This window comes from Microtus pennsylvanicus, chromosome X (genome assembly GCF_037038515.1).
Source record: "Microtus pennsylvanicus isolate mMicPen1 chromosome X, mMicPen1.hap1, whole genome shotgun sequence".
NCBI classification, from domain to species: domain Eukaryota; kingdom Metazoa; phylum Chordata; class Mammalia; order Rodentia; family Cricetidae; genus Microtus; species Microtus pennsylvanicus.
In genome coordinates, this window is record NC_134601.1 from 3,667,321 (window position 1) to 3,693,944 (window position 26,624).

The following is a 26,624-nucleotide window of genomic DNA, read 5'->3' on the forward strand; positions in this document are numbered from 1 at the left end:
TCCTGAGTGCTGAGATTAAAGACCTGCATCATCACAGTCTGGCAAAACCTTCCTTTTTAATTAGACAAAAAGGCGGGAAATAAGAAGCAGCTTAGAAAGTACATAAAAGGGGTAAATTAATCTCGGGACAGCACTATTAACAAGTAGAAATGGGTTCATTTAAGTTTAAAAAAAACAAGCCTAAGCAATTATTGGATGAGCTTTCATAATTAGTAAGAAGTCTCCATGTAGTTATGTGGGAGCAGTTGGCAGGACAGAGCTGACCAGTGATCCTAACGAAAAATCTAGAGGAGACTTTTTCTGGAGGATAGGCTTCTTGAGAAGGCTTCTTCTCAGTGAGGACTAACAGACAGGCATGGGTGAAACAGGTGCAGTGTGGAAGATCCAGGGATGTGTTAGTATATAAGTGTTTCAGTGAATACTAGCAAAGTGCTGGTTCACAAGAGAGGGGTGCTTATTTTTCATATTTGATTCATTTTCTTGTACTTCAAAATACTATAAAATATTTTATTTTTATATATGTGTATGTATGTGTCTCTGTCTGTACAGATACATGACACCAGTAAAAAAACCAAATACAAACAAAAGAACAACAACAAAAAACATCTCCTTTGTTCTGGGAACTGACCTCTGGTCTTCTGCAAAGGCAACCCTACTATAAACTTAATAAAGTGGAAAGCAAGAAGTCTCAGCTCTCCTAGCAGCTCAGCAGTTCGTGGGATGGTTTTGAAGGGAAAACCAGCAAAGCTTTTCAGCTAGCTATTGCTGGGGCTGGGTGCCACGCACACAAAACGCCGTCTGCGTGCGCTGGTGCCCATGCGCGCCGGTGCCCATGCGCAATATCAAACGCACATGCGCACCAGTGTCCATGCGCAATATCAAACGCACATGCGCAGCCAACCAGAAGTCCAATGAGACTGTCTTTCCCTTTCACTCAAGCAGTCATTTTGCTGAAGAAGCTTTGACGGAGTAGGACACCTGTGTTGTGAAGGGCAGCCACTTGTTGGCAGATTGGTAAGCCTGGTTCAGCCAAAGGGGGGTTAGTTCAGGCAGGAGGAAGGGGTGAGTGTGAGGAGGAAGGAGTGCGAGAATGAAGGAGAATAAGGAGTGGGGAGTGTGACCCGTAGAGGGAGGCCGGGGTCCCAGGCGCCATTTTACTTGTACAGCAAATCGCCCATCGGCATTACAGGGCCTCTGATAGCAAAATGGAGGAGGTGCGAACCTCGTAGGGGGTCTCTGATAGCAAAATGGAGGAGGTGTGAACATCATCGGGGCCTCTGATAGTAAAATGGAGGAGGTGCAAACATCGTGGGGGCGGGGTGGCTCTGATAGTAAAATGGAGGAGGTGCGAACCCTGTCAGGGCTCTGATAGTAAAATGGAGGAGGTGTGAACATCATCGGGGCCTCTGATAGTAAAATGGAGGAGGTGCGAACATCGTGGGGGGGGCTCTGATAGTAAAATGGAGGAGGTGTGAACCTCGTGGGGGGGGGACTCTGATAGTAAAATGGAGGAGGTGCAAACCTCATCGGGGGCCTCTGATAGTAAAATGGAGGAGGTGCGAACATCGTGGAGGGCCTCTGATAGTAAAATGGAGGAGGTGCGAACCTCGTGGGGGGGGCTCTGATAGTAAAATGGAGGAGGTGCGAACATCGTGGGGGCGGGGCCTCTGATAGTAAAATGGAGGAGGTGCGAACCTCGTGGGAGGGTCTCTGATAGTAAAATGGAGGAGGTGCGAACATCGTGGGGGCGGGGTCTCTGATAGTAAAATGGAGGAGATGCGAACCTCGTGGAGGGCCTCTGATAGTAAAATGGAGGAGGTGCAAACATCGTGGGGGCGGGGTCTCTGATAGTAAAATGGAGGAGATGCGAACCTCGTGGGGGGGTCTCTGATAGTAAAATGGAGGAGGTGCGAACCTCGTGGAGGGCCTCTGATAGTAAAATGGAGGAGGTGCAAACATCGTGGGGGCGGGGTCTCTGATAGTAAAATGGAGGAGGTGCGAACATCGTGGGGGGGTCTCTGATAGTAAAATGGAGGAGGTGCGAACCCTGTCAGGGTCTCTGATAGTAAAATGGAGGAGGTGCAAACCTCGTCGGGGGGGGGGGGCTCTGATAGTAAAACAGAGGAGGTGCAAACATCGTGGGGGCGGGGTCTCTGATAGTAAAATGGAGGAGGTGCGAACCTCGTGGGGGGGTCTCTGATAGTAAAATGGAAGAGGTGTGAACCTCGTGGGGGGGCCTCTGATAGTAAAATGGAGGAGGTGCGAACCTCGTGGGGGGCCTCTGATAGTAAAATGGAGGAGGTGCGAACCTCGTGGGAGGGTCTCTGATAGTAAAACGGAGGAGGTGCAAACCTCGTGGGGGGGCTCTGATAGTAAAATGGAGGAGGTGCGAACATCGTGGGGGGCCTCTGATAGTAAAATGGAGGAGGTGCGAACCTCGTGGGGGGGTCTCTGATAGTAAAACGGAGGAGGTGCAAACCTCGTGGGGGGGCTCTGATAGTAAAATGGAGGAGGTGCGAACCTCGTGGGGGGTCTCTGATAGTAAAATGGAGGAGGTGCGAACCTCGTGGCGGGGTCTCTGATAGTAAAATGGAGGAGGTGCGAACCCTGTCAGGGTCTCTGATAGTAAAATGGAGGAGGTGCGAACCTCCTCGGGGGGCCTCTGATGGTAAAATGGAGGAGGCATGAATCTTGTCCAGGTCTCTGACAGTAAAATGGAGGAGGTAGCAAACCTCATTGAGGCCGCTGACCTGAAACGGAGGTTCCTTACTGAGTACTGGGCCTTAAGTAGACTAAAGCCTAGATGGAAGGAAGGAATGCTTAAAGGATTGGGAGGTCTCTGCTGCAGTTACAGAGATAGCAACTCTGAGCAAAGAGGGAGCCTATAGGAGAGGTAAGGGGCTGTGGTGGGGGCGTTAAGGTGTGGCTGAAGGCATGTTGTCTGTCGTCTGGTATATTGAGGGACAGGGAATTTACGTTGGTACTCTCCCTGAGGCCAGGCCTGAACCCTTTAGAAACTCACCTTCAGTTTTATATAGACTGTATGGACATTACTTTTCCAAGGACCAGTCTGAATTTTTTAAAAAAATTATATTTATATGTCTGCAGAGAGGACATTAGATTAGCTGGAGTTTGAGTTCCAGGCAGTTGTAGCTGGGTGCTGACTGTTGGGTTTTGACAATTGAATTCCTGTTTAAAACAACTGGCTAAGTGCTTGTAACTGCTGAGCTGTTTTTTGAGCCCCATTTTGGGGGAGTGGTTTATAAGACATTATTGCTCTGATTCTGGAGATGGCCTCCTAACATTCCTGCTTCAACCATTTGAGTACTGGGATTCTAAGAATGTATAAGCACAGCCAGCCATCTTTGTATGTTTGTTTGTTACTTTTTGTTGGTTTTGTTGGTCTAATGTATTTGAGACAGGTTCTCATTGTAAGCCAGAATGATCAGCACCTCTCAATGTGGCTTGGGGCTGGACTTGAGCTAGGCATTTTCAGCCTCCAGATGGAATGTTCTGATCAAAGAGAGACTTGAGTCACCATGTCTGGGTCATTTGGGTGTGGGGAGCAGTTTTGGCAGTTGAACCCAGGCCTTATTGCATGGTAAACATACCCTGTACTCCCAAACTACACCCCCAACTATGCTGAATTTAACTTTGCTATCAACAGATTTGGGGCATGCCTGTAATCTATAGTGATAGCAGCCAGGGGTTCATTTGGGGTCAGATACTGCCTTAAAGATCTGCTCAAAAGTTTTAAGAATCTGGCAGTGATGGAACCAAAACTTAGATACTCCAGGGGTTAAGTACAAATACATTTGGAGTTAGGGCTAAAGCCATCATTAATTTTTTTTTCTTTTTAAGATTTTAATTTTCACTAGGCTGTCGTTTCAGCATCACACACCTTTAGTCCCAGTGCTAGGGAGGCAGAGGCAGGTGGATGTCTGTGAGTTCAGGACCAGGCTGGTTTACACAGTGAGTTCTAGTACATCCAGGTCGGTCACACATAGAAACCCTGTCTCAAAATCATAAAAAGATTTTAATTTTCAACTATGTATATAGATTTGGGTGGAGGTCTGAGGTGGTAGACCCTCCTAGAGCTGGTGTTACATGAAGTTGGGGACCCCCTGATGTGAGTGTTGAGAAACAAGCTGTGGTCCTCTGCAGGAACAGTGTGCACTCTTAACTACTGAGTCGTCTCTCTCAACCATCTTTTTTCTTTAAAATTCAGAAATTACAGATTGTTAACTTCTTATTTAATAATATACGGAAACTGGTAACTTTGTTTAACTAATTTCATTCTTTTTGGATAGTTTACATTTTATTGGTTTATTTAAGTTGCTTGTTTTAGATTCAGCTGAGAGATTTTCTTTTCTATTTTAAATGACAAATCATTAAAATATTTTTTTCCCTGAAAAAAGCCGTCCGAGAAATCTGTGAAGCCACTGATGGCAAGCCCCGAGCACATAGCAATCTATCACTACAATATTGCTAATGAAAAAGAGGAAGTAGAGGACGTGATAGAAATAGATGACGGACTGGACTGCTCACTGTACTCTACTCCTTCAGGTACCATCCACCAGTTCTAAGTTTGATAGTTCCCGTAATTCAGTTTATTTGTGTGTGTTGGGAAAGGGGTTTGCCAAAGGACAATTTAGAGGAGTTGGGTCTTTCCTCCCACCATGGTTGTCTCAGGGATGAGTCATGTGGCTTTCAGGTTTGACAGTAAGCTCTGTACCCTTTCCTTCTGAGTCGTCTTGCCTGTCCAGTTCATTTGATTTTTACATAGCCACCTGAAATATAATAAAAGATTAGTGTTTTCATATACTTTGTTTATTCAGTCTTCACAAGTCTATATTAAAGGCTGAGAATTACATATAGTACATTGTTTGAACAGTGCACATACATCAATAAATTGTAAATAACTTAGTGGTATTAACCAAGAAGGGCTTGAAATGATCTTCTTAGAAAATGGTAATAACTTATGATTTTATTTTATCTAACTTTCAGAGTAATATTTCATTTTTATTTCTGCTTTAAAATATTATGCTGGAAAAATGCCTGAAGAAAACTATAAATAAATTTACTATTTAATTAAAATTAACTAAAATAGCATATTTAATTTATTTTTGTTTTCAATAAAAATAAGTTTTTTATTCTTCTTGTTAAATGCAGGAAAAGCTCCAGTATTTGATAATCTTGAGACGACATGGGTTCCAACAAGAAAGGGTGATGATACAAGGTAATATGATACATTTTTTTGCCTGTTCAAAAATTATTTTCATACCTGTAATCCCATTGGTAGGGAGGTGGAGGCAGGAAGGTAAAAAGTTCAATGACATTTTCAGCTACATAATTACTTCAGTGATCATTTGGGCTAACAGAGCTCCTACTTTTAAAATAAAAGCAAAAAAGAATAGGAAAAGTTTGCTTTGCTAATTTAATAACTACCGGATGCGTTATTTGACATGTGATATTTCCTTGAAACCAAGAATTTTACATTATAAATGCACACTTATTAAAAGGCTTGGCTTTGCTAGTGCTTTGTGCATGGGAGTAATGCTTGACCCCTGAAATAAACCTCAGTTGTAATGTTTTGATGTAATTTCTTTACAGATCTGAAATAATGGAAAAGATGAAAAAAATTGGAGGTACAGTTTCAATGTATTTGTATATAGAGAAAATTGTTTAAAAATATATAGTATTAAAATAATATATTTGAAAAATATAAAATATAGTGTTAGTGTGTTATAGGATTAAACTATATAGTGTTAGTGTGTTATAGGATTAAACTATATAGTGTTAGTGTGTTATAGGATTAAACTATATAGTGTTGATTTGTTAATAGGATTAAACTATATAGTGTTGGTGTACTATAGCATTAAACTATAGTGTTAGCGTGTTATAGGATTAAATTATATAGTGTTAGTTGCTATAGAATTAAAATATAGTGTTAGTGTGTTATAGGATTAAACTATATAGTGTTGGTGTGCTATAGGATTAAGCTATATAGTGTTGGTGTGTAATAGGATTCAACTATAGTGTTAGTGTATTATAGCATTAAACTATAGTGTTAGTGTGTTATAGGATTAAATTACATAGTGTTGGTGTGCTATAGGATTAAACAATATAGTGTTGATGTGTTACAGGATTAAAGTATATATTGTTGTGTGCTATAGGATTAAACTTTATAGTGTTAGTATGTTAGAGAATTACACTATATAGTGTTAGTGTGTTATAGAATTAAGCAATATAGTGTTAATGTGTTATAGGATTAAATACATAGCATTGGTATGTTAAAGGGTTAAACTATATAGTGTTGGTGTGTTATAGGATTAAACTATAGTGTTAGTGTGTTATAGGATTAAACAATATAGTGTTAGTGTGTTATAGGATTAAACAATATAGTGTTAGTGTGTTATAGGATTAAACAATATAGTGTTAGTGTGTTATAGGATACACTATATAGTGTTAGTGTGTTATAGGATTAAATACATAGTGTTGGTATGCTAAAGGGTTAAACTATATAGTGTTGGTGTGTTATAGGATTAAACAATATAGTGTTGATGTGTTACAGGATTAAAGTATATATTGTTGTGTGCTATATAATTAAACTTTATGGTATTCGTATGTTAGAGGATTAAACTACATAGTGTTGGTGTGTTATAGGACTAAGCTATATAGTGTTAGTGTGTTATAGGATTAAACTATATAGTGTTGGTATGCTAAAGGGTTAAACAATATAGTGTTAGTGTGTTATAGGATTACACTATATAGTGTTAGTGTGTTATAGGATTAAACTGTATAGTGTTAGTGTGTTATAGGATTAAACAATGTAGTATTAGTGTATTATAGGATTAAACTATATAATGTTAGTGTGTTATAAGATTAAACTGTATAGTGTTAGTGTGTTACAGAATTAAAGAATATAGTGTTAGTGTTATAGGATTAAACTATATAGTGATATGTTATAGGATTAAAGTATATAGTATTAATATGTTAAAGGATTGTTAATACTTTTTTCTTCATAGTAGGAATTTGCACAAATATTTTTTCATAGCTCTAAGATTTTCTTAACCTTTTTCTTGATAGGAAAAGTAAAATGGTTATTTTGTATATGTGTGACATAAATGACATTATGAAAAATAAAATGGATGAGAAAATTTTTTATGATTCTTTGGATTCCCAGTTTTATAAATACACATCTTTATGTATACTGGTGTTTCATTTGCTTCATTCTCTAGGAATCCTCCTGGATTCCTTTCTCCCTTCCAATTTATTTCTTTTTTGAAACTATCTGTACTGTAACGGACATCTAGAACTTAGTAGACCTCTAGACTTAAATAGGCCCCAGACCATAATACAATATGATAGAAACCCAGAAAGTTGGCAGAAATTCCCACTGTTTTAGTCAGGGTTGCTATTGTGATGAAACAGCATGGTCAAAGCAACTTGAGGAGGAAAGGACTTACTGGACTTAGATTTCCACAGCACTCTTCATTCCTGAAGACAGTCAGGACAGGAACTCAACAGGGCAGGAACCTGGAGGCAGGAGCTGATACAGATGCTGTGAACGCTTACTAGCTTGCTCATCTTGGTTTTCGCCTGCTTTCTTAGAGAATCCAGGAGCATGTGTCTGGGGGTGCAGTCAGAGCCCTCCCTCATCAATCACTAATCAAGAAAACAGCCTATAGGCTTGCCTACATCCTTATCTTATACAGACATTTCCTTAATTGAGGTTACCTCCTTTGAGATGAATTTAGATTGTGCCAAGTTGATATAAAACTAGCCAGCCCCTCTGCCAGAACAGTCAAAAAGTCTAAGTTACTAGATGTGGCTGGGAAAGCTCCTGAGGGAAAATCCATGCAGGTATTAACCCTGCATTTTTGCTTCTGCAGTTCCATTTCTCACTAAGTGAAATCTGCCAACCAGGATATGATTTCTGTGCATAAAAGGCTGAGAACTGTAAGGCTTAGGGCTGCATGATCTGAACAAGTTCTCAATGTAGCTGCTGGCTGGCAATAAAGACTTCTGAATAGCAAGCTATAAGAGTGTCTATGTGGAGGTTTCTGGTGGGCTTACCTTGCAACACTACATAGCCTTGACTGTCCTGAATTTCACTATGCAGATAAGGTTGGCCTCAAACTCATAAGCCTCCACCTGCCTCTGCCTATCTTTTTATGATTTGTATATTTAACACGATGAGTCCAAATAGTCCTGCCCATATCAATTTTGAGGATTTTCAAGATAGGATTTCTCCTTGTAACACTGGCCGACCTGGAAGTCACTTTGTAGACCAGACTAGCCTTGAACTCAGGGTTCCACCTGACTCTGCCTACTGAGTTCTGGGATTAAAGGCATGCGCCACCACTGTCCAGCTGCTTATTATCATTTTTAACAATAAGTTATGTATCAAAAATGAAAGGCAGTTTTACTGGCCAGTGAGAGATCTTTAATCAGATGTAATAAAGACATTAAGTTTTAAATTCTCTTTTAATTATCAATTTCATGAGCTTTATAAGAGACAGTACTCATGTTTATTTGATTTCTTATGTAATAACTCCTTTGAGATTATAATAAATTGTGCCCTTTTTCACTTCCCTTTCCTCCTTCCAAACCATACAGTGTATGCCAGCCCTGCTGTATTTGAAATTCATGGCCTCTTTTCTTTTTAAATCTTGTGATGTGTGTTTTTATTTTAATTGTTGTGAGATGTGCATATACGTACACACACACACACACACCACACTGTTTGTTTCTGAGACAGGGTCTCACTATGTAGTTCATTCTGGCTGGAAAATTTCTATTTAGGCCACCTTAACCTTTAAATGGGAGATCTACTGACTGCCAACCTGGTGCTATAGTTATACGATTGCGGTACCTCGTCTAGTTTAGGAGACAATATTCTTTAAGAACAGTTAACATGGTCTTCCTTTTTAGGAATTCTTTATACTGTCAGGTCTTTTTTGGAGGATTTCCACAGCTGGGTGGTATTAGAGTAGTTTCCTAAATTTATTGTAGATACTGAAAGCATAGACTATTAGTTTCATCATAGATAGTAAAAGGTGATTATGGTATTAAAATTTTAGAAACTATAAAAATGTCCTGCTGTAAGAATTCCTACTCCCAGTAGCCTTTAAGCTACCCACTCACTTGAGCATGGCCTCTTACACTATTTATGCTGATGTAAAGCATGCGTCCGGCCTCTTTTCCGGCTCTGAGATTTGGTTCCCTTCCAGCAGAGGATTGTGACTTGAGTCTACCCCTAAATAAATAATCTTCTATTATTCTCAATTCTGAGCTAGGGTGGGATTTCTTTTAAGCATCCTTTCTTCAATGTCCTATAAAAAGGTTCACAAATGTCAGGTAGTGATGACAAACACTTTTACTCCAGCACTCGGGAGGCAGAGATAGGCAGGTCTCTATGACTTTGAGGCCAGAATGGTCTACAAAGCGAGTTCCAGGACACCAGAGTTGTTACACAGAGAAACCCTGTCTACAAAAAAAGCAAAGCTTCACAAAAGTATCTAAAATATTCTTGATAATAACTAAACTAAGATTTATTTCAATCTTTGGTCTTTTCTATTTGTAAAAAGTAAATTTCAACGTACCATTACTATGCTACATATAAATTTTTGTCACTTCATTTAATTATCATTTTTTAATGCTGGCCTTCAGTTATTAAAAATTTGACCTAAATTAAGAATATTTTGAGACAGGATTTTACTAAGTATCCCTAGTTGGTCTGGAACTCACTATGTAGACCAAGCTAGCATTGAACTCAAATATCAGCCTGCATCTGCTTCCCAAGTGCTGGTATAAAAGGTGTGTGACACCTGGATTCTGGCTGTTTAATGGTATATATATATATATATATATATATATATATATATATATATTATCATATAATGAGTTCTATTACTTTTGTTTTGTTTTTGTCCAAAACAGGGTTTTTCTGTGTAGCCCTGACTGTCCTGGAGCTCTCTCTATAGACCATGCTGGCTTTGAACTCAGGGATACAACTGCCTCTGCCTCCCGAGTGCTGGGATTATAGTTGTGCACCACCACCTCTCAGCCATATAATGAGTTCTAACAGTAATACAGTCAAGTATCCTTCAATTGGAGAGTACTCTTTAAAAAAAAAGTTGATACTTATAATTTTCCCTTGAGGAAAAATTAAAGTCTCTTCTTGTTCTATTGTTTTGTTTATTAGTCTTTCTTAGGATCCTCAAATTTAAAAATTATCTCCAACAGGAAGACTATAATTGTAGTAATGTTAGGTATTTCACATTTACAATGTCCAAGAACAGAAATGTTTCCAATTTTAAGATTTTATCTTACTTTGTAATACTTGTATAAAAAGTGAAAGTCTTGAATGCTATAAAATGTGAAATGCGTGAGGTTTTTGTTGGTACTATTTTTAAAAAGTCTTTGTTGTAGTTGAATGAATTATATCTGTAGCTTTTTCTGCCTGCATATGTGAGAGCAATATCATTTTCTTCAACATTAAATTTTAATGAATATTTTTTTCAATGTAGTTTACCTTAGTGATACTGTTGATGAAAAGAAAAAGAGAATGGATTCGTATATTAAAGATGTTGTCAAAGACTGTAAGAGGAACATCAAAGACTATTTGAAATTTCATGAAGATGAAGCGTAAGACTCTTCATTTCTTTAGAGCCACATTTTCATGATTTTATAGTAAACGTTGGTGCTAATTACTCCATTAACTGGAGTCTATCGAAAAATTTTGATTTACTTTTTCTCCGAGCTGACTTTCTGAATTAAAATGTGTTTCTGGGAAGCCTGTGAGGATCGTGCTTTTTCTCCTTTTAAATAACAGTTGAGAGTTATTTTCAAAAACTCATTTCCGTTCATTCTGAGAGACAGTAAAAGGTAGATGTCATAGAAACCTCATTTTTTTATAGATATGCTTGACAAGGTAGGAGAAGGTCAATTTAATATTGTAAGTAATTTATGTATTTAAGAGATGTAATCATTCCCTTGTGCCAAAACAGATTTTAAAAACTTTTTTTCTAAAATTCATACATATATTATCATATATATGATATCATATATAAACATATATAAGTATCTCATATATCCTTATTCAATAAGACAGGCATATGAGAACACCTTTTTGTTAGGAAAAATAGTTCTAGTATCAATACAAACCTAATTTTATTTTTTGATTTTCCACAAGAATATTTACTCTGCTATTATATCATTCCTTGTATAGTACATAATATAGGAATTTAATTTTTCTTGGAATATTCTCTTCATCTTGATATGTTATGTAACATTCATTATTATGTTTTGCAGGCGAGAGTTTAGAATTGAATATACTGAGAAGATTATAACTGTGTTTCAGCAATGGAATTTAAATATAAGGGAAATTGGAGACGAAGAAGAGAAACTATCTGTTGGTATCACATTTGCTCTTATAATTAATCTATCAGTACTTAGCCTTGCATTAAGCACATGAAAATGAACTGGGTTTCCCAGTCTGTTACTGACTTTGTGTTCCGTTCCTGGTGAACCATAAACTACATAAATGGACACAAGTACAATGCTCTTGAAAGCCATGGGACTTCTGATATTAGTTAAAATTCTTACAATTTCAAGCAACAGAAACTTGTAAAAGAATAAATGTTACTGATTTCTGTAAAAGGAATTGTGGGTAGGTTAGTTTCAGACATAGTTGAATGATGCGTAGAATACATTACATGGTATTGTCTGAGCTGTTTGTTGGTCTTAGTGCACCTACTAAATGCCATATGCTACATCTTCTGTTTTTAGACTTAGCTACAGATTTATTAACTTAGTGAACTGAGTCAGTCTTTTCTCAATAGCCGTGGCAGAATATTCTTGTGCAGGAATATCACTGATGTAGTTTTGAGCATTTTCCTATTAGAGAACTAATCACTGTAGCCAGAACATGATTGGCATCGTTTTCGTCCTCTCCATCTTCCTCTCCTTCTTTCCTTCTCCTTTGCCTTCCATCCCTTTTCTACCTTCTTTCTCTTCTTCCATTTCTACTTCTGAATTCTTGACTTAACCCAGGGCATTTTGCAAGGTAGGCAAGTATACTTCTGCAGTGCTCCAGCAGCAGTTCACAACACCATTTACTCCTGGCAGTCAAATGTGTGTTAATTCTCTTCCTGTATTAATGAAAACTAACCCATGTATACATTTTATTGTAGTGATATTTCATTTGTATTTTAATAAATAAAGCTTGCTTGAAATACAGAGAGCAAAAATGTCCCACTGGTCAGTCACTGGGGAGGTCAGCCAGGGACTCCAAGAGGCCTAGGTCTCACCCTAGTAAGATCTTTTGGTCTTGTCTTTAGCCTTTGATTTATTCTAACAATTACTCTGTTTGTGTAGTAAAAATGTCCACTGGTCAGTCTTTCAGACCAGGCAATGGTGACACACACCTTTAATCCCAGTGCTGTCATCTAGCTAGAGTTGAGGTTTCCAAGGTCATGATTTAGCCAAATAAATGAGAGTAAGTCAGGAGCAAGGTGCATGTGCAAAGCAGTATTTTAACAATTGGTTATAGAATTTAAGGTTGGAAAGAAAAGTGAAGATAACAGGAACAGGAACAACAGTGAAAAGAAGGTAGGATTTAGTTAATGGATTTTTGTCTTGAAGGATTGCTCAGCCATAGTACCAAAAAGAGTAAACTCCAGTAGGAAATGTTAGAGTATGAGCTCATAATACATGGAGAAGAAAGTGTTTCTATAATGATAATAGCTTAGATGCTGGAGGCATAATGTTTTGGATCTGATTCAGATTTCAGTGATAGGTAGCCTTGGAACAATAGACAATGTACCATTGCATCTCAGTTTCCTCATCATTGGAAGAAAATGGAGAGCATCGATTTCCTATAGTTGTTGAAGTATTAGACGAGTTTGTATACAATTAATCTACTTAATAGAGTTCAAAATAATATCTGCCATGGAGTTATTCCGTATTTTCATTACCAACACTAAGAAAGGTGTGTTATGAGTAATTGCAAAACATAGAGTACAAATGTTTAAATAAGTGGGTGGATAAAGTAGGTTAGAGAACAAAATCATGGGTGGAGAATAAGTTAAGGAGCTGAATGGACAGAATTATTGGAAAACCATCTGTGTGAACACTACTAGAATAAGTTATGTCCTGAATATGAAGAATTCTCCCTCAGTCACACAAGCTGCATGCTTATAATCCCAGCTACTCGAGATGTTGAGGCAGGAAGATCATGAGTTCTGTGCATATGGAATCTGACTTTAAAAAGTCCTACTCCATGACTTTGAGGATGTTTTTGCTGCTTAGTGGTAAAAAATTGCTTAAACTTAGTGATAACACATATTGAATCAAAATATTGACAGCATTTATTACAAAACAATTCCTTTTAAGATGAATTTATAGCTTTTTTTCTGAATTTAAGTTTAGTCCTTAGATTATCTTAGTTGTAGACTTTATCTAGCATGAGAGAAGCCCACAACAGCGTCGAAAGCAACGAACTTCATACTTAATTGCTATTACACATTTTTCCATTTATATTTGTAGGATGCTTTTTATCAGCAACAGAAGACTTTTAAAAAAGTTAGAGTGCTTCAGAACCACACCCTGAAAGGAATTAAGCATGAAAATGACGAGTATTTAAAGGTATGCTGTAAATTGTAATATACTGTATTTTTTGTAGTGACTGGAAAGGTAACCAAACTCTCCTATTTTTGGTTATGAGCCTAGCCTTTAATGGCTGAGCCATCTCTCCAGTTCCATAATACATTCTTAATACATTTCAAAATTTATCTACTTTCCATTCTGAATTAATTGATTGTGACTGAAGTGATAAGCAAATTGGCAGATCTGTCATGATCTTGGCAGGGACTTAAATCAAATCAGAAAACGTTGAGACAATTATCAAAATGTGCTCATGCATCAATATGTAGACTATTAACACTTTCGTTATTCTCTGTTTAACTACAATAAGTCTATACATCATTTTAACATTATTGTTTGTCCTTGTAACCCCAGTATTTGTTAAATAAGGAAGTGCTTAATTAGATTATTGAATATTTTTGTTTTTAAATGTATTATAGAAGCATTTTTCGGACATACTAGGTTTTAGAAAAATTACAGTGACCAAAATGATTTTATATGCTAATTTATAATCATAACAAATACTCCAGATATAAGTTAGGGTTAGAATTTGTAGACTGACGGGCTGAAGAGATGGCTCAGCAGTTAAGAGTGCTTGCTGCTATTTGAAGAGCCTGGAATCTGCTTCCCAGCACCCACATCAAGAGGCTCAGCGCTCCAGCTGCAGGGAATCTGACATCCTCTGCTGGCCTCCATGAACACCCACATGTACATGCTTGCAAACATAGGCACACCCATACAAATAAATGATAAAACCTTTAAAGTGTTTTCTAGGCTTATATGATTATAAGTAGATTTGCATGTCAGTAAGTCAAGGTCTAAACAGTAGTTTTAAGACACGTTCGAAAAACTTTATACAAATTTGCATAAACATCAGGACTGGATTAAGTCCAATTAGAGGGCTGTTGGCTACCGCCAAGATTTCCACGCCACTACTGTATCTTTAGGGTTATTGTGCTGTGTTGCTAGCTGTAGTTTATATTCATTATAGCTGAATAAGTAAGATGGTTGGTTGCCTCTCTCCTTTGGAAATTTCCCTGCCACCTTCTGGTACCATAAAATCTAGTTCTCAGGGAGGAAGCTTTCAGGTCAGATCCAGCTTAGGTCCTGTGGGTCCCGTGTCCACAGTGCACAGAAGAGTAGTTTAGTTAAAATCTATTTATATATTCGCAGAGAATTGGTTCCTTTTCAATTTTGCTGCTATTAACTCTAGTTAATTACCTGTTCTCCCTCTGTTCTTTGTGCCGTCTTCCATAGATCTGCCATGTAAGCTATTTAAGACATCCCTTTGTTTCTGCCAATCTAATATACACTTCCTGTTCTATAAGATCCCCTCCATTTACCGCATCTGCTCATTAACCTCATCTCTCTGTATAATTGCTTTGTAAACCCGCAGACTGTGTACTTCCATTCTCTGCTCATATGCTTTCCTTAGAATAGTTTTAATTGCTTTAATTTTGAAACCAACCAATTTTGCCAACCTAGTTGGAATCACCCCATTTTCTACACTATAGCTAAAAATAGATTCATTTCCATTCCAGTATGGAGTGTTTGAATTATTTTGTTTACATGTTTTTTTTTCAATAAAAGGGGTGAGCTATCTTGTGCTATTATTTTTTAAAGTCTCTCTACAAGGTTTACATAGTAGTACTCCTTAAATAGCAAATTAAAAAATAACTTGTTAGTTAAATTAACTTAAAATTTTCACTGGGTATAGTGGCACAGGCAAATGATGACAATTGTGGGGAGCCTGAGAGTGAAGAATGGGAAGTTGTAGGCTAGCTTGGGCACACTGAGACAATGGGGATGTTCTATCGGGAACCCACTAAGGCCAGCTGGCCTGGGTCTGAAAAAGCCTGGGATAAATCCGGACTTGCTGAACATAGCGGACAATGAGGACTACTGAGAACTCAAGAACAATGGCAATGGGTTTCTGATCCTACTGCACGTACTGGCTTTGTGTGAGCCTAGGCTGTTTGGATGCTCACCTTACTAGACCTGGATGGAGGTGGGTGGTCCTTGGACTTCCCACAGGGCAGGGAACCCTGATTGCTCTTCGAGCTGATGAGGGAGGGGGAGGGAAATGGGAGGCAGTGGCGGGGAGGAGACAGAAATCTTTAATAAATAAATAAATAATAAAAAAAGAAAAAAAAGAAATTCTTAAAATCACCATTTACTGATTGAACTTTTGGATTTTCTAGTGTTTCTAATTCTATACATTTTCGTTCTTTGTTTTTAAAGGTAGGGTCTTATGTGGCACAGGCTGGCCTTTGTCTTTCTATATACCTGAGTATAACCATGAAATCCTAATCCTTCTGCCTTCACCTCTCTAGTGCTAAAATTACAAGCATGTTCCACAGCTTGGTTTATATTGTTCTAGGGATGAAACTCAGGGTACATTAATGCTAGGTAAGCACTCTACCAACTGACATAAATCCCCAGCCCCACCCTGCTTTTGAGACAAGTCTTCCTGTCTTGTCCTTGTTAGTGTTCTGTTCTTTATGCTTTCAGCTGACTTCAGAGGGACTGGGAGCTGCCCTTTTTTTTCTACCTAGCTCTGACATCTCATTAAGTTATTAATTCACACACTACCACTTTTGTACATGTTACATTTACCTTTGATTCCTTGTTCACACACACAAACACACACATTATTTATGGTATGAATTTGGGAGTTTATATATTGCAATGTTTTTATCTTATTTATTTGTATTTTATATACATTGGTGTTTTGACTGCATCTGTGTCTGTGTGAGGGTGTTGGATCCCCTGGAACTGGAATTACAGACAGATGTGAGTTGCCATATAGGTGCTGGGAATTGAACCCAGATCCCCTGGAAAAGCACTGAGTCATCTCTCCAGCCCCATATTACAATGTTTTATGAAGATGGAGTAGATAATGGATACTATTTAAATATGAAAGGTTTCTTAATTTTGAAAAGTAATTTTTATCTTTAGAACCTGTGATGAAAGCTTGTTTTGTAACTGTCTTCTGTGTTTTAGGGTTTGGAGAACTTGGAGGATGGCAGACTACTTAATAATGTACGCACTGAAATTAAAAAACAAATGTCTGTGTTGAAAAAGAAAATTGCAGGAAGTTAAATATTGAATTGTAACAGCATGGAATAGGAGAGGAGCAAACATACTTTGCTTTCCTTAAATATGGCACTTAACAAATATTCTGCTGATAAATCTTGAGAAAAACTTGAGCCTGGGTACTATTAGTTAACTAAGAAACATGTCTTTCAAATGCCATCTTTAATAATTAGCTTTTTTAAAGTGTGGCACCTTTATTCTTGTTACTTTCAAATAAAATCTAAACAGTTATGTGACCTATAGCTTGCTTGTCCTGTTCTTCAAGGCTTCAGATATTTATCTGTGTTTGTGTATTTCTCTTACAGTTTACTTTTATTAACAAAAATGTAGGTTTGGGGGCAGGGCATGTTGGCACACATCTTAAATCCCAGCACTTGGGAGGCAGAGACCAGTGGATCTCTATGTTCAAGGCCAGCCCAGTCTGTAAAGTAAGTTGTAGGACATTCAGGGCTACACAGACAAATCTTGTCTATATATACACGTGTGTGTAGTAATAAGGGCGGCGGGGCTGCGTCCCCAAAACCCCAGCCGCCTGGCTCGGCTAGCTTATGCCCCGAAATAATTACACAGAAACTGTATTCTTTTAAACACTGCTTGACCCATCTCTATCTAGCCTCTTCTAGGCTAACTCTCGCACCTGGACTAGCCCATTTCTTATCATTTGTGTAGCACCGGTCTTACCGGGAAGATTCTAGCCTAAGTCCATCCTGGGTCGGAGCTTCAGAGCTTCATCGCGTGTGTCTGCCCAGGAGCCGGGAGCATGGCGGACGTTTGCTCCCGAGGGGAGCGCTGTGGAGTCTGAGCTCACTTCCTCTTCCTCCCAGCGTTCTGTTCTGTCTACTCCTCCCACCTATCTTCTAACCAATGAGATGGGCCAAGGCAGTTCCTTTATTGCTTAGCCAATGAAATCAACAGATTGACATATGACACTCCCCCATCACGTGTGTGTGTGTGTGTGTGTGTGTGTGTGTTAGTTTTAGAATAAGTATATTTCTCATCAATCACAAGGCACAAAGGATAAGGCAATTGGGGACCAGGTAACATCTATAAAAGTCAAATTCCTCCTGGGGAACCAGTGAGCTCATTAGGCTTACTTGAAGAATGTGAGTGAGGTATTGCTGACAGAGTGCTGGTGAACCCTAAGCAAGCACACTGGAAAGTCTTTACCCAGTATAGATAATGGTTTTCCCATCCAGTCATAGAGTCCTTTTTCTCTAGTATTCCCCACTTCTATACCCTAACCACTCCCTGTGGCCCCAAGGCCACATACAATTAGGAAATGAATTGCATAGAATTGGCTAGGAGTGGTGAGGACCCAACAAATCTTCCCACTCTCTTCTATGAGTGTCCAGTCAACAAACCCCGTGTCATAAAGCTTTTCTCAAGCAGGTGCAATAGTGTTATGAAGATGGCAGTTACTCTGCTTGTATGGTAGTGATGGACAGCATCCCCTCTTCTCAAGAATTTTCTGGAATGGTGTGCTGGGTGTAAGGTTAGGGTGAGGACACAGCAGAAGTCGCATGTAGAGTTTAAGCACATACATGGCATGTTATGTGTCAGGCAACATTCCAGCAAATTCACTGAAGCTCAAAGCTCCCAATTCCAGGCTTTAAACATAGGAGTATTGATGCTGCTACCCTTCCTTCCCTGTGCTGCCACACTTCCTGCCCTGTGCTGCCACACTTCCTGCTCTGTGCTGTCACACACTCTGCTCTGTTGTGCATAGGATTAGGGGAACACTTGGGCACATGTAGAGCATAGACAACTCTGGACTTACCTCCACCCCAGCACACAGCTTCATCTGGATGACAGGATTTAAGTCTCCTGAGACTAGTCGAAGTCCAAGCTTCCATCTAGAAACTCGGTGACAGTCTAGGCTAAAGTGTGTTTCTGGTGACTTAATGACAGTCCCAATCCTGTTGTGTTCGTGAACAGAAGGTGAGAACGAACAATGGAAGTTTAGATGCTTTAGATATGTGAGTGACCCTGCCATTATTTGGACACTAGGCAGCAAAAGAAGGTCAGGAGACAGGAATTATACTGAAGACTTGATATTAGAAGGCAAAGAATAAAGTCAGTCCTCACTGGAAGATAGCTTGTTTTTGTTTTTATTTTTGTTACTGAAAAACTTTGGACAATTTTGATGAGCTTTGAACTATTAATCCCTGCAAAATCCTCTAGATTTTGGAACTTTTCTGTGCATATCCAGGGTTGATTGAGGGGAAAAGGCTAAATTTTATACCCTAGCACTTTACAGATCCAGTAAGTAGAAAGGGTGTAAATTTGGAAAGCTTCCTGTAGTTGCTCAAAAAATGGACCCAGGAAATTCTTCTGCTCCCCAAAGAACCTTAGCTGTCTTAGGCAAACTTGTGGGTTTTCAAGCTTCACTCTGAATTTCAGTCATAACACAACAGTGAAAAGTGTCCCATGGCCTAGGAACCGGCATACATACTGGGGTTCCAGTCAGGACATTTGGATTGGAAAGCTTTCTAGAGAGTTAAGTAGCCTTAAAACACCCATACTCATATCAGTGGCCGAGGTCAAAAAGCCTTTTTTGCCTTTGTCTCAGTATGACGCCTTTCCTCTGAAGTAAACAGAAGGAGCTTCTGGCAACCATTCCAGGTACAGAGGACAGGTTAGAGGAGGATGGTTAGTGCTTGGGATTTGTTAGAAAAGGGAGAGGTAGTCTGGATTTTTCTGTTACACAGATCTGAAGTAGAGAAAGGAATATAGATCAGGAAAGGGTGACACCCTTCCTCTAAGTTTGTTGTCCCCTGCCCCAGGAGGTGGTGGGACCTGTCACAAGGGAAAAACAGAGGTCAGGAATTGAATCAGGTCCGGAGCATGATGTTCTCCTAAGCAGGAGCCAAGGGCAGTGAAGGAAGTGAGGGGAGGTGGGGAAACTGGATATCTCCAGGAGGAATAGTGGTGGTCACAGAGGGAGAAGGGGATTAGAAAGAACATATCTAGATACAGAAGGGGAAGTCAAGGAATTTAGGATGGGGGTAAGGACCAGAAGTGGATAGAGTGTTGTGACATGGGACAGAGGGGCTTGAGGTTGGGAGAAGGAGGATGAATCTGGAGATGGGTAAATTGGGGATGATAGCAATTAATGTGGGTTATAGGAAGGGGGAAGAAAAAACAGGTCCTTGATCCCTAGGCAGGACAGGACATGCAGCAGGAGGCTGGTGATAAACAGTTTGAGAAACCAAGGCAGAGGATTATCAAGCACAAACCTTAAGCCAAGCGAGTGAGTTTTGAACAGGTGACAAACATTGGTTAATATAAAGAAACTGATCAGGGTGGCCTGGGTCCAATATGGACCCAAACTGCTTTTGCAATAGCAAAGGTCCAGGGAACTGGTAACGACCACCCCACTTCATAAAGAGGGACATTCAATCTCACAGTAAGTGCACAGTCTTCTTTTAGAGAGTGTGCACCCATATTCTTTCCTAGACCGTAGGGAGAAATTCTTTAGCATACATTGAAGGGGTAAGAGTTTAGAGTTGGTGGTGCCCATATTAGGAGAAAATGTATGTGACTTGAATAAGTAAAAGATTAATATGAGTTGTAGATGGAAGTGTCTGTCCCACCCAGTCCCACAGCCCTTCAGTCCCAAAGAAACACACGGAGTCTTATATTAATTATAAACGGTTTGGTCTATTACCTCAGGTTTATTATTAACTAGCTCTTACAACTTAAATTAACCCATAATTCTCTGTTTAGCTGTGGCTTGGTACCTTTTATCAGTGCAGCATTCTCATCTTGCTTCCTCTGCATCTGACTGGTGACTCACTCTCTGCCTTTCCTCTTCCCAGAATTCTCTTAGTCTGGCCACTCTCCCTATACTTCCTGCTTGGCTACTAGCCAATCAGGATTTTATTAAACTAATATAAGTAACAAATCTTCACAGTGTATAAGAGCAGTTTCCCACAACAATGAGCAACCCAGTAGTACTGACAATGAAGAGATTGACCCTATGTAGACCTTTCACAGTTTTCCTGTTGTTGGAGAAAGGGAGAATCCAAAGCACAGCAGTGGTGTGTGTGTGTGCGCGCGCACACACACACACACACACACGCCTGTATACACATTAGGAACACATTAGTATAATGAAAATTTCTTCTAGAGAACAAAAGGGGAACATTTTTGCAAACAAAAAGACAAAAAGTGAACAGTAGCTCACTAGTGGCAGAATCTGGAGAATCTGGCAAACTCTCCATCAAGTGAGTGTAGAGTATCCCAGCTTCCCTTTCCTCTAAACCAACAACAGAAAAGGATCATAAGGAATACTCAGACTGAATGCCTGAGCTCCTGTCTCTTCCTGCCTTTTATTCTTCTCTCTGACCAGCCATGTCCCTTCCTGTCTCTACCTCCCTAGTGTGGGGGATAAAGGTTTGTAACTCCCAAGTACTGGGATTGAAGGTGTGAGCCAACACTGCCTGACTCTGAGTCTCTTAGACAGATTGATCTTGAGTAGCCCAGGGTGGCCTTGAACTCACAGAGATACATCTGCTTCTGTCTCCCGAGTGCTGGGATTAAAGGTGTGTGCCACCACTGCCTGGCCTCTATGGCAAACTAGTGGCTAGCTTCACACTCTGATCCTCTGGCAAACTTTATCTGTTAGAGCACAAACAAAATATCACCACAGTTCTGCATGCATCCTGGCCCTCAGACACCAGGTGGCTGGTCTGACCCTGCTCATCCTCATGGTACTCAGTGGCAACAGGAGCCACATATATCAATCTAGACCCTGGCCACTACAGGGCCGTGGACCCAGACATGGCCCTGAGCAGCAACCTGGGCCAGGATGACACTAAGGCCCAAGGTGGCAGCACAAGCCACCCATATCTGTATGGTCCCTGCTGTGGCATGGACCCCAGAATCCAATCAAGCTTCAGGCTCTGGCCTAGATCCTGGAACTCTGTGTGCATCCTAGTGGCAACCTGGGCCACAAACTTCAACACACACCCCAACTACAGGTGGGTCATGGACCCAGACATGGCCCCAGGCAGCAACTTGGCCTGGTCAACATCCTAGCTCCAAGTGGTAGCCTGGCCACTCAGATCAGAATGTTTCTTTAGCAGCATGGTCCTTGGACACCAGTAAGGCTACAGGTTCCAGCCAAGACCCCAGGCTTCATGTGACCTTTGGAGGCAACATGGGCCATGAGCATCCCCAGGCTTTGGTTGTGGTAGGACCATGTGAAATGTTTTTGTACCTTGATATTAAATCTTTCTGCCAATGAAGCAAGCTAAATCAAGTGAATTAAGCATAAAAATTCCAGGTTTATTGGTAAAATGCTTCCGTATGATTCTGTCTCTGGCCCCCAGAGAGGAGACAACGAGAGGAGACTGAAAAACCGTATGACCTTTCCTTATGAGCCATTTAAATACCCTTTAGGCATGGTCTTGAGCATCTCTGGACCACAATTTTCTGGGCTGTCTGAGACTGAAAAGAGTTTGGAGAAAGAGAGATGTGGAGGGGAGACTGAGGCAGAGCTTCCACCTGCATATACCAGACTCCAAGCTTGGGCTAAGTTCTGGCAGGATGTAGCCCCATGGATTTTCCCTGTCACCATCCCCATTGTGAGGTTACCAGTGGCCTCAGGGCAGCTTCCAAGGCATGGGCTTGGAGTGTAAGCCTAGCCTATTGGGAAGACTCTGCTGCCTCCTCTTGGGCATCAAAAATCTTAAATGCCATATTTACCATTCCTATATAAGGGTTTGGGGGACCCTTCTCAGCCTTTTTTAATTTCTTTCTAATGATGTCCTTCTATATATGTGTTGCTTTTATTGGTTAATGAATAAAGCTGCTTTGGCCTATAGCAGGGAAAAATATAGCCAAACTAAACAAAATATATACAGAGAATAGGCGAAGTCAAAAAGATGCCATGTAACTGCTGAAGGAGACAGATGCACTGGAACATTGCCAGTAAACCATGAGCCTTGTGGTAAAATATAAAATAATAAAAATGGGTTAATTTAAGATATGAGTTAGTTAATAAAGAGCCTAAGCTAATAGGCCAAGCTGTGTTTTAATTAATATAGTTTCTGTGTGATTATTTTGGGTCTGAGCAGCCGGAAAATGAACAAGCAGTCTCTGCCTACAGAATGGTACCCAATGTGGGACATGGATCCACATAAGACCTCAAAAAAAGCTTCAAAAAAGAGGACTTCTAGACCTACAAAATTGGGAGCTAAGGACAGCTTCTTGATAGCTGTGCTCTTCCCCTCCTGCCCCACCAGAAGGATGTGTTTGCTGACAGCTAGCAAAGTCACAGCTCCTCTATAAAAAGACTTCCTGACTCAGCAGTAGCAACAAAAACTATGTGGCTCCTTTAAAAAGGCTTTCTGGTTCTGTGCTAGTTGTACAAACAGCTCTGGGTCTTTCAGGAGGCCAAGCATTTAAAGCAATTAAACTAGCATGCTACTAGTTGCTTAATGATAACAGACAGGCTACATCCCTGGAGCTAGAGTGGAGTACATGACTTGCAGAGACAGTAAACATGCCTCTGCCATTTTGGACTGGTCAAAACAAATAGACAAGGCCGCAAAGTTGGTCCTAGCCATGCCCACTTAACATATAAAAAACACTTCTGGTTAAAAAATTATTACAAATACACAATAAAAACAAATTTAAATAAAAAGACCTCTAAATGGGTCACAGTGTTAGATAAATGTACATAGGCTTTAACAATAGATAAAGTTATAATATAAAACATACAATCAACATAGATTTAAAAATAAAAATAATAAATATTAAACTAATAAAAAAGTAATAACATAAAAATAAAATATACACAAAAAGTCTAAACCATGTATATTATTGTGTTTTCTTTTAATTTTTTGACTTAAAATGAGCTAAAGAAATAATACATTTCTGGCACTGACTGAGAAATGAAATGACTGGCCAGGACCGTGGCTCATACTGGGGAGCCTGGGTCAAGGCAAGTATATTGATTTAGAAAAATGACTGGATTTTTATCAGATTTCTGTGTAATCTCTTGGAGCTTATCAATATTAACAACATTGTCCAATGTCGCTGAAGGAGACAACCAAGCATGAGGTCCCACCTGTGGTGGCCATTTTGACCTGGGTGATAATCCCAATAGGGCTCTGTAGCTGGCAATGCCATGTCAGCCATAGGAACCATATTGTCCGCTAAGTGGATTTGGTCTGCATACTGTCTAGCTTCTGATTGACCCCAAACTCACTCTTTAGGAGTGAGAGTGGAGGCCTGGTTGACACAGAGATCATGGCAGGTTAGATTGTAGGCTTGGGACAGATAACAAAACTGCTTGATAGAAACAGAAGAATTAGCAGAGAAGGACTATAACTATAACTATAACTAACTATAACTATAACAGCTATAACTATAACAACTATAACTATAACAACTATAACTATAACTATAACTAACTATAACTATAACAACTATAACTATAACAACTATAACTATAACAACTATAACTATAACTAACTATAACTATAACAACTATAACTATAACTATAATGCTATCTGTCCTTAAGGAAGAAAGAAGGGTAGTCTCCTGAAAGGAGAAAGGAGCATAGTGCCATTTACTAATGATAAAATTGACAAATTATGGGCAATAAGTGAACCTTGGCAAAGAGCTTGTAGTAATTTTTTGATTGAGATTAACAACTAATATCCCAAAGGCAAAAGAATTCAGCTTATAAAGAGAAGTAACTGGATCCTTCCTCATGTCATATGGGACACACTAATAACTGGGGCCCCTGCACTCTATACTGATGCAAATAAATCAGGGATGGCAGGTTACAAAACAGAAAATTTAAGTAAAGTAGAACAAAGACCTTATGATTCTGTTCAAAAGTCAGAATTATATGCTATTCTCATGGTACTAAAGGACTTTAAGGAACCTGTCAACACAGTTGCTGATTTGCAATATGCAGAAAGAGTTGTTTTACATATCGATACCTCTAAATTTATACCAGATGATACAGAATTGACTTTATTCAATTACAAGATACAATTGGGAATAGGAATCATCCCATATACATATCACACATCTGATCCCATACTGGTGGTCTGCCTGCCAGGTCCTGTAGCACAAGGTAATGCAGAAATCGAGCAATTATTGATAGCAAATGTGCTCAGAACTTCATAAAAAACATCATGTCAGTAGCAAAGATTTAAAAAAGGACTTTTTCATCACATGGCAACAAGCCAAGGAAATTATAAGGCGATATCCTATTTATTCTTTATACAACCAAATACCACTACCTGCAGTGATGAAGGAAGGTCATTGGTAATAAACAAACTGCCTTGGCCCATTTTGATAGGCCATCCCTTAGGTGGGTAGAGTAAGCAGAACAGAATGCTGGAAGGAAAAGGAAGTGAGCTCAGAGGCCATGCTCCCCTCGCCCGGGCAGACGCCATGAAGCAAGCTGCCAGGTCAGACATGCTGAATCTTTCCTGGTAAGACTGATGCTACACAGATTATTAGAGATGGGATGATTGAGATATGAGAATTAGCCTGTAGGGGCTAGAGTTAATGGGCCAAGCAGTGTTTAAAAGAATACAATTTGTGTGTTGTTATTTCTGGTATAAAGCTAGCCGTGCGGGAGCCGGGCGGGACAAAAAGCAGGCCCGCAGCTCCTCACAACAGAGTGGTACCCAATGTGCTAATGAACTCCACATAAAACCTGAGAGAGCTTAATTTTAATCAGAGACGAAAACAGAGTTTAACACAGCTTTTGGCTGTTTGTTGGTGGCGTGCTGTAGAGAGATTTCCTGATTCAGCAACAGCAGCAGAAAAAAAAGCTGCTTCATTTTACATTTTAAAGTGCGGTTTCTTGGGACTGTGCCGTCACTGCAAACTCTGGCTTTAAACATTTCAATGGAGTTTATGGGACTGGATGTTTCTGTTCCCGCTTGGGATCAGAAGGAGAGTGCTCTCAGCGCTCCCAGCCTGCACCTGGTCAGATGGCAGAATCAGGCTTAGGCAGGCAGAAGAGCATGGCGGAAGAGACATGTTTTCAGACTGAGCAGTGCCCTGCCTGTCAGATTTGGTTGTAACTTGGATAAAAAGAGTTTCTGTGCTGCACGCTCAGTCTCAGAATTAAACTGCTGAGTGTGGCTCCAATGTGGACTTGCTGTGTGCCTGGAACTGTGCTCAGCTCAGGGGCACCAAATGGATCTGAGGCAGGAGCCACTGCTCCATGCTGAACTGTGCTGGCCCGCAGGAACTACCGTAATTAGTCTAATAACAGTGCAGTTAAGGTTTAGACTTGGCAGTAAACAGGCGGTACCGTATTACCTCTATATGGTGCAACTTAAGTTTTTAAGAAGTGCTTAACATTTTAAGAAATGCTCCTGGATAGTAAAAAGATGTTACAGATTCACAATAAAACAGATTCAGACATAAAAGACCACACTGTTGGATGAATGTACGTAGGCTTGAGAGAGAGAAGAAAAAGAATATAGAGAATAAAGTTGATGGTTTAAAAAAAAGGTAAAGTCTTTAAAGAGACAGAGTACAGATAGTTAAGAGATTAAAAGAAATAAAGAAAAATAAGCCACGTAAAAATGGAAAATTCACAGAGAGTCTGGATTATGTACATTGTGTTTTCTTTAAAATTTTTGACTTTGAAGGAGCTAAGTACAGAGAGATATTTCATTATATGGGCTGCCAAGTGGAACCAAAACGGATATCATGAGGGTATGACTTCAGAATTTGGGTCTAAGGATATGATGCTTTGGAAAGGGTCTTCTTTTGTTTTCACAGAGGACCAGACCCTGTGGATTGCATCTATCCCGATATGGTATGATAGACCACGACCTCCCGAAAAGTTCCTGTGAACACCCTCAAAAAATGACTTCACTCAACTGCCAGC

At 39.7% G+C, this 26,624-nt stretch overlaps 1 protein-coding gene across 1 annotated transcript; it reads left to right on the top strand.

Moving 5' to 3' along the window:
* Window positions 1–2,250: 2,250 nt before the first annotated feature.
* Window positions 2,251–16,752, top strand: LOC142841646 (synaptonemal complex protein 3-like). The gene is made up of 8 exons (XM_075958551.1): window positions 2,251–2,301; window positions 4,419–4,566; window positions 5,173–5,239; window positions 5,614–5,648; window positions 10,536–10,653; window positions 11,320–11,419; window positions 13,555–13,653; window positions 16,654–16,752. Exons 1-8 carry the CDS (start codon window positions 2,251–2,253, stop codon window positions 16,750–16,752), a joined length of 717 nt encoding a protein of 238 aa, XP_075814666.1.
* Window positions 16,753–26,624: the final 9,872 nt, after the last annotated feature.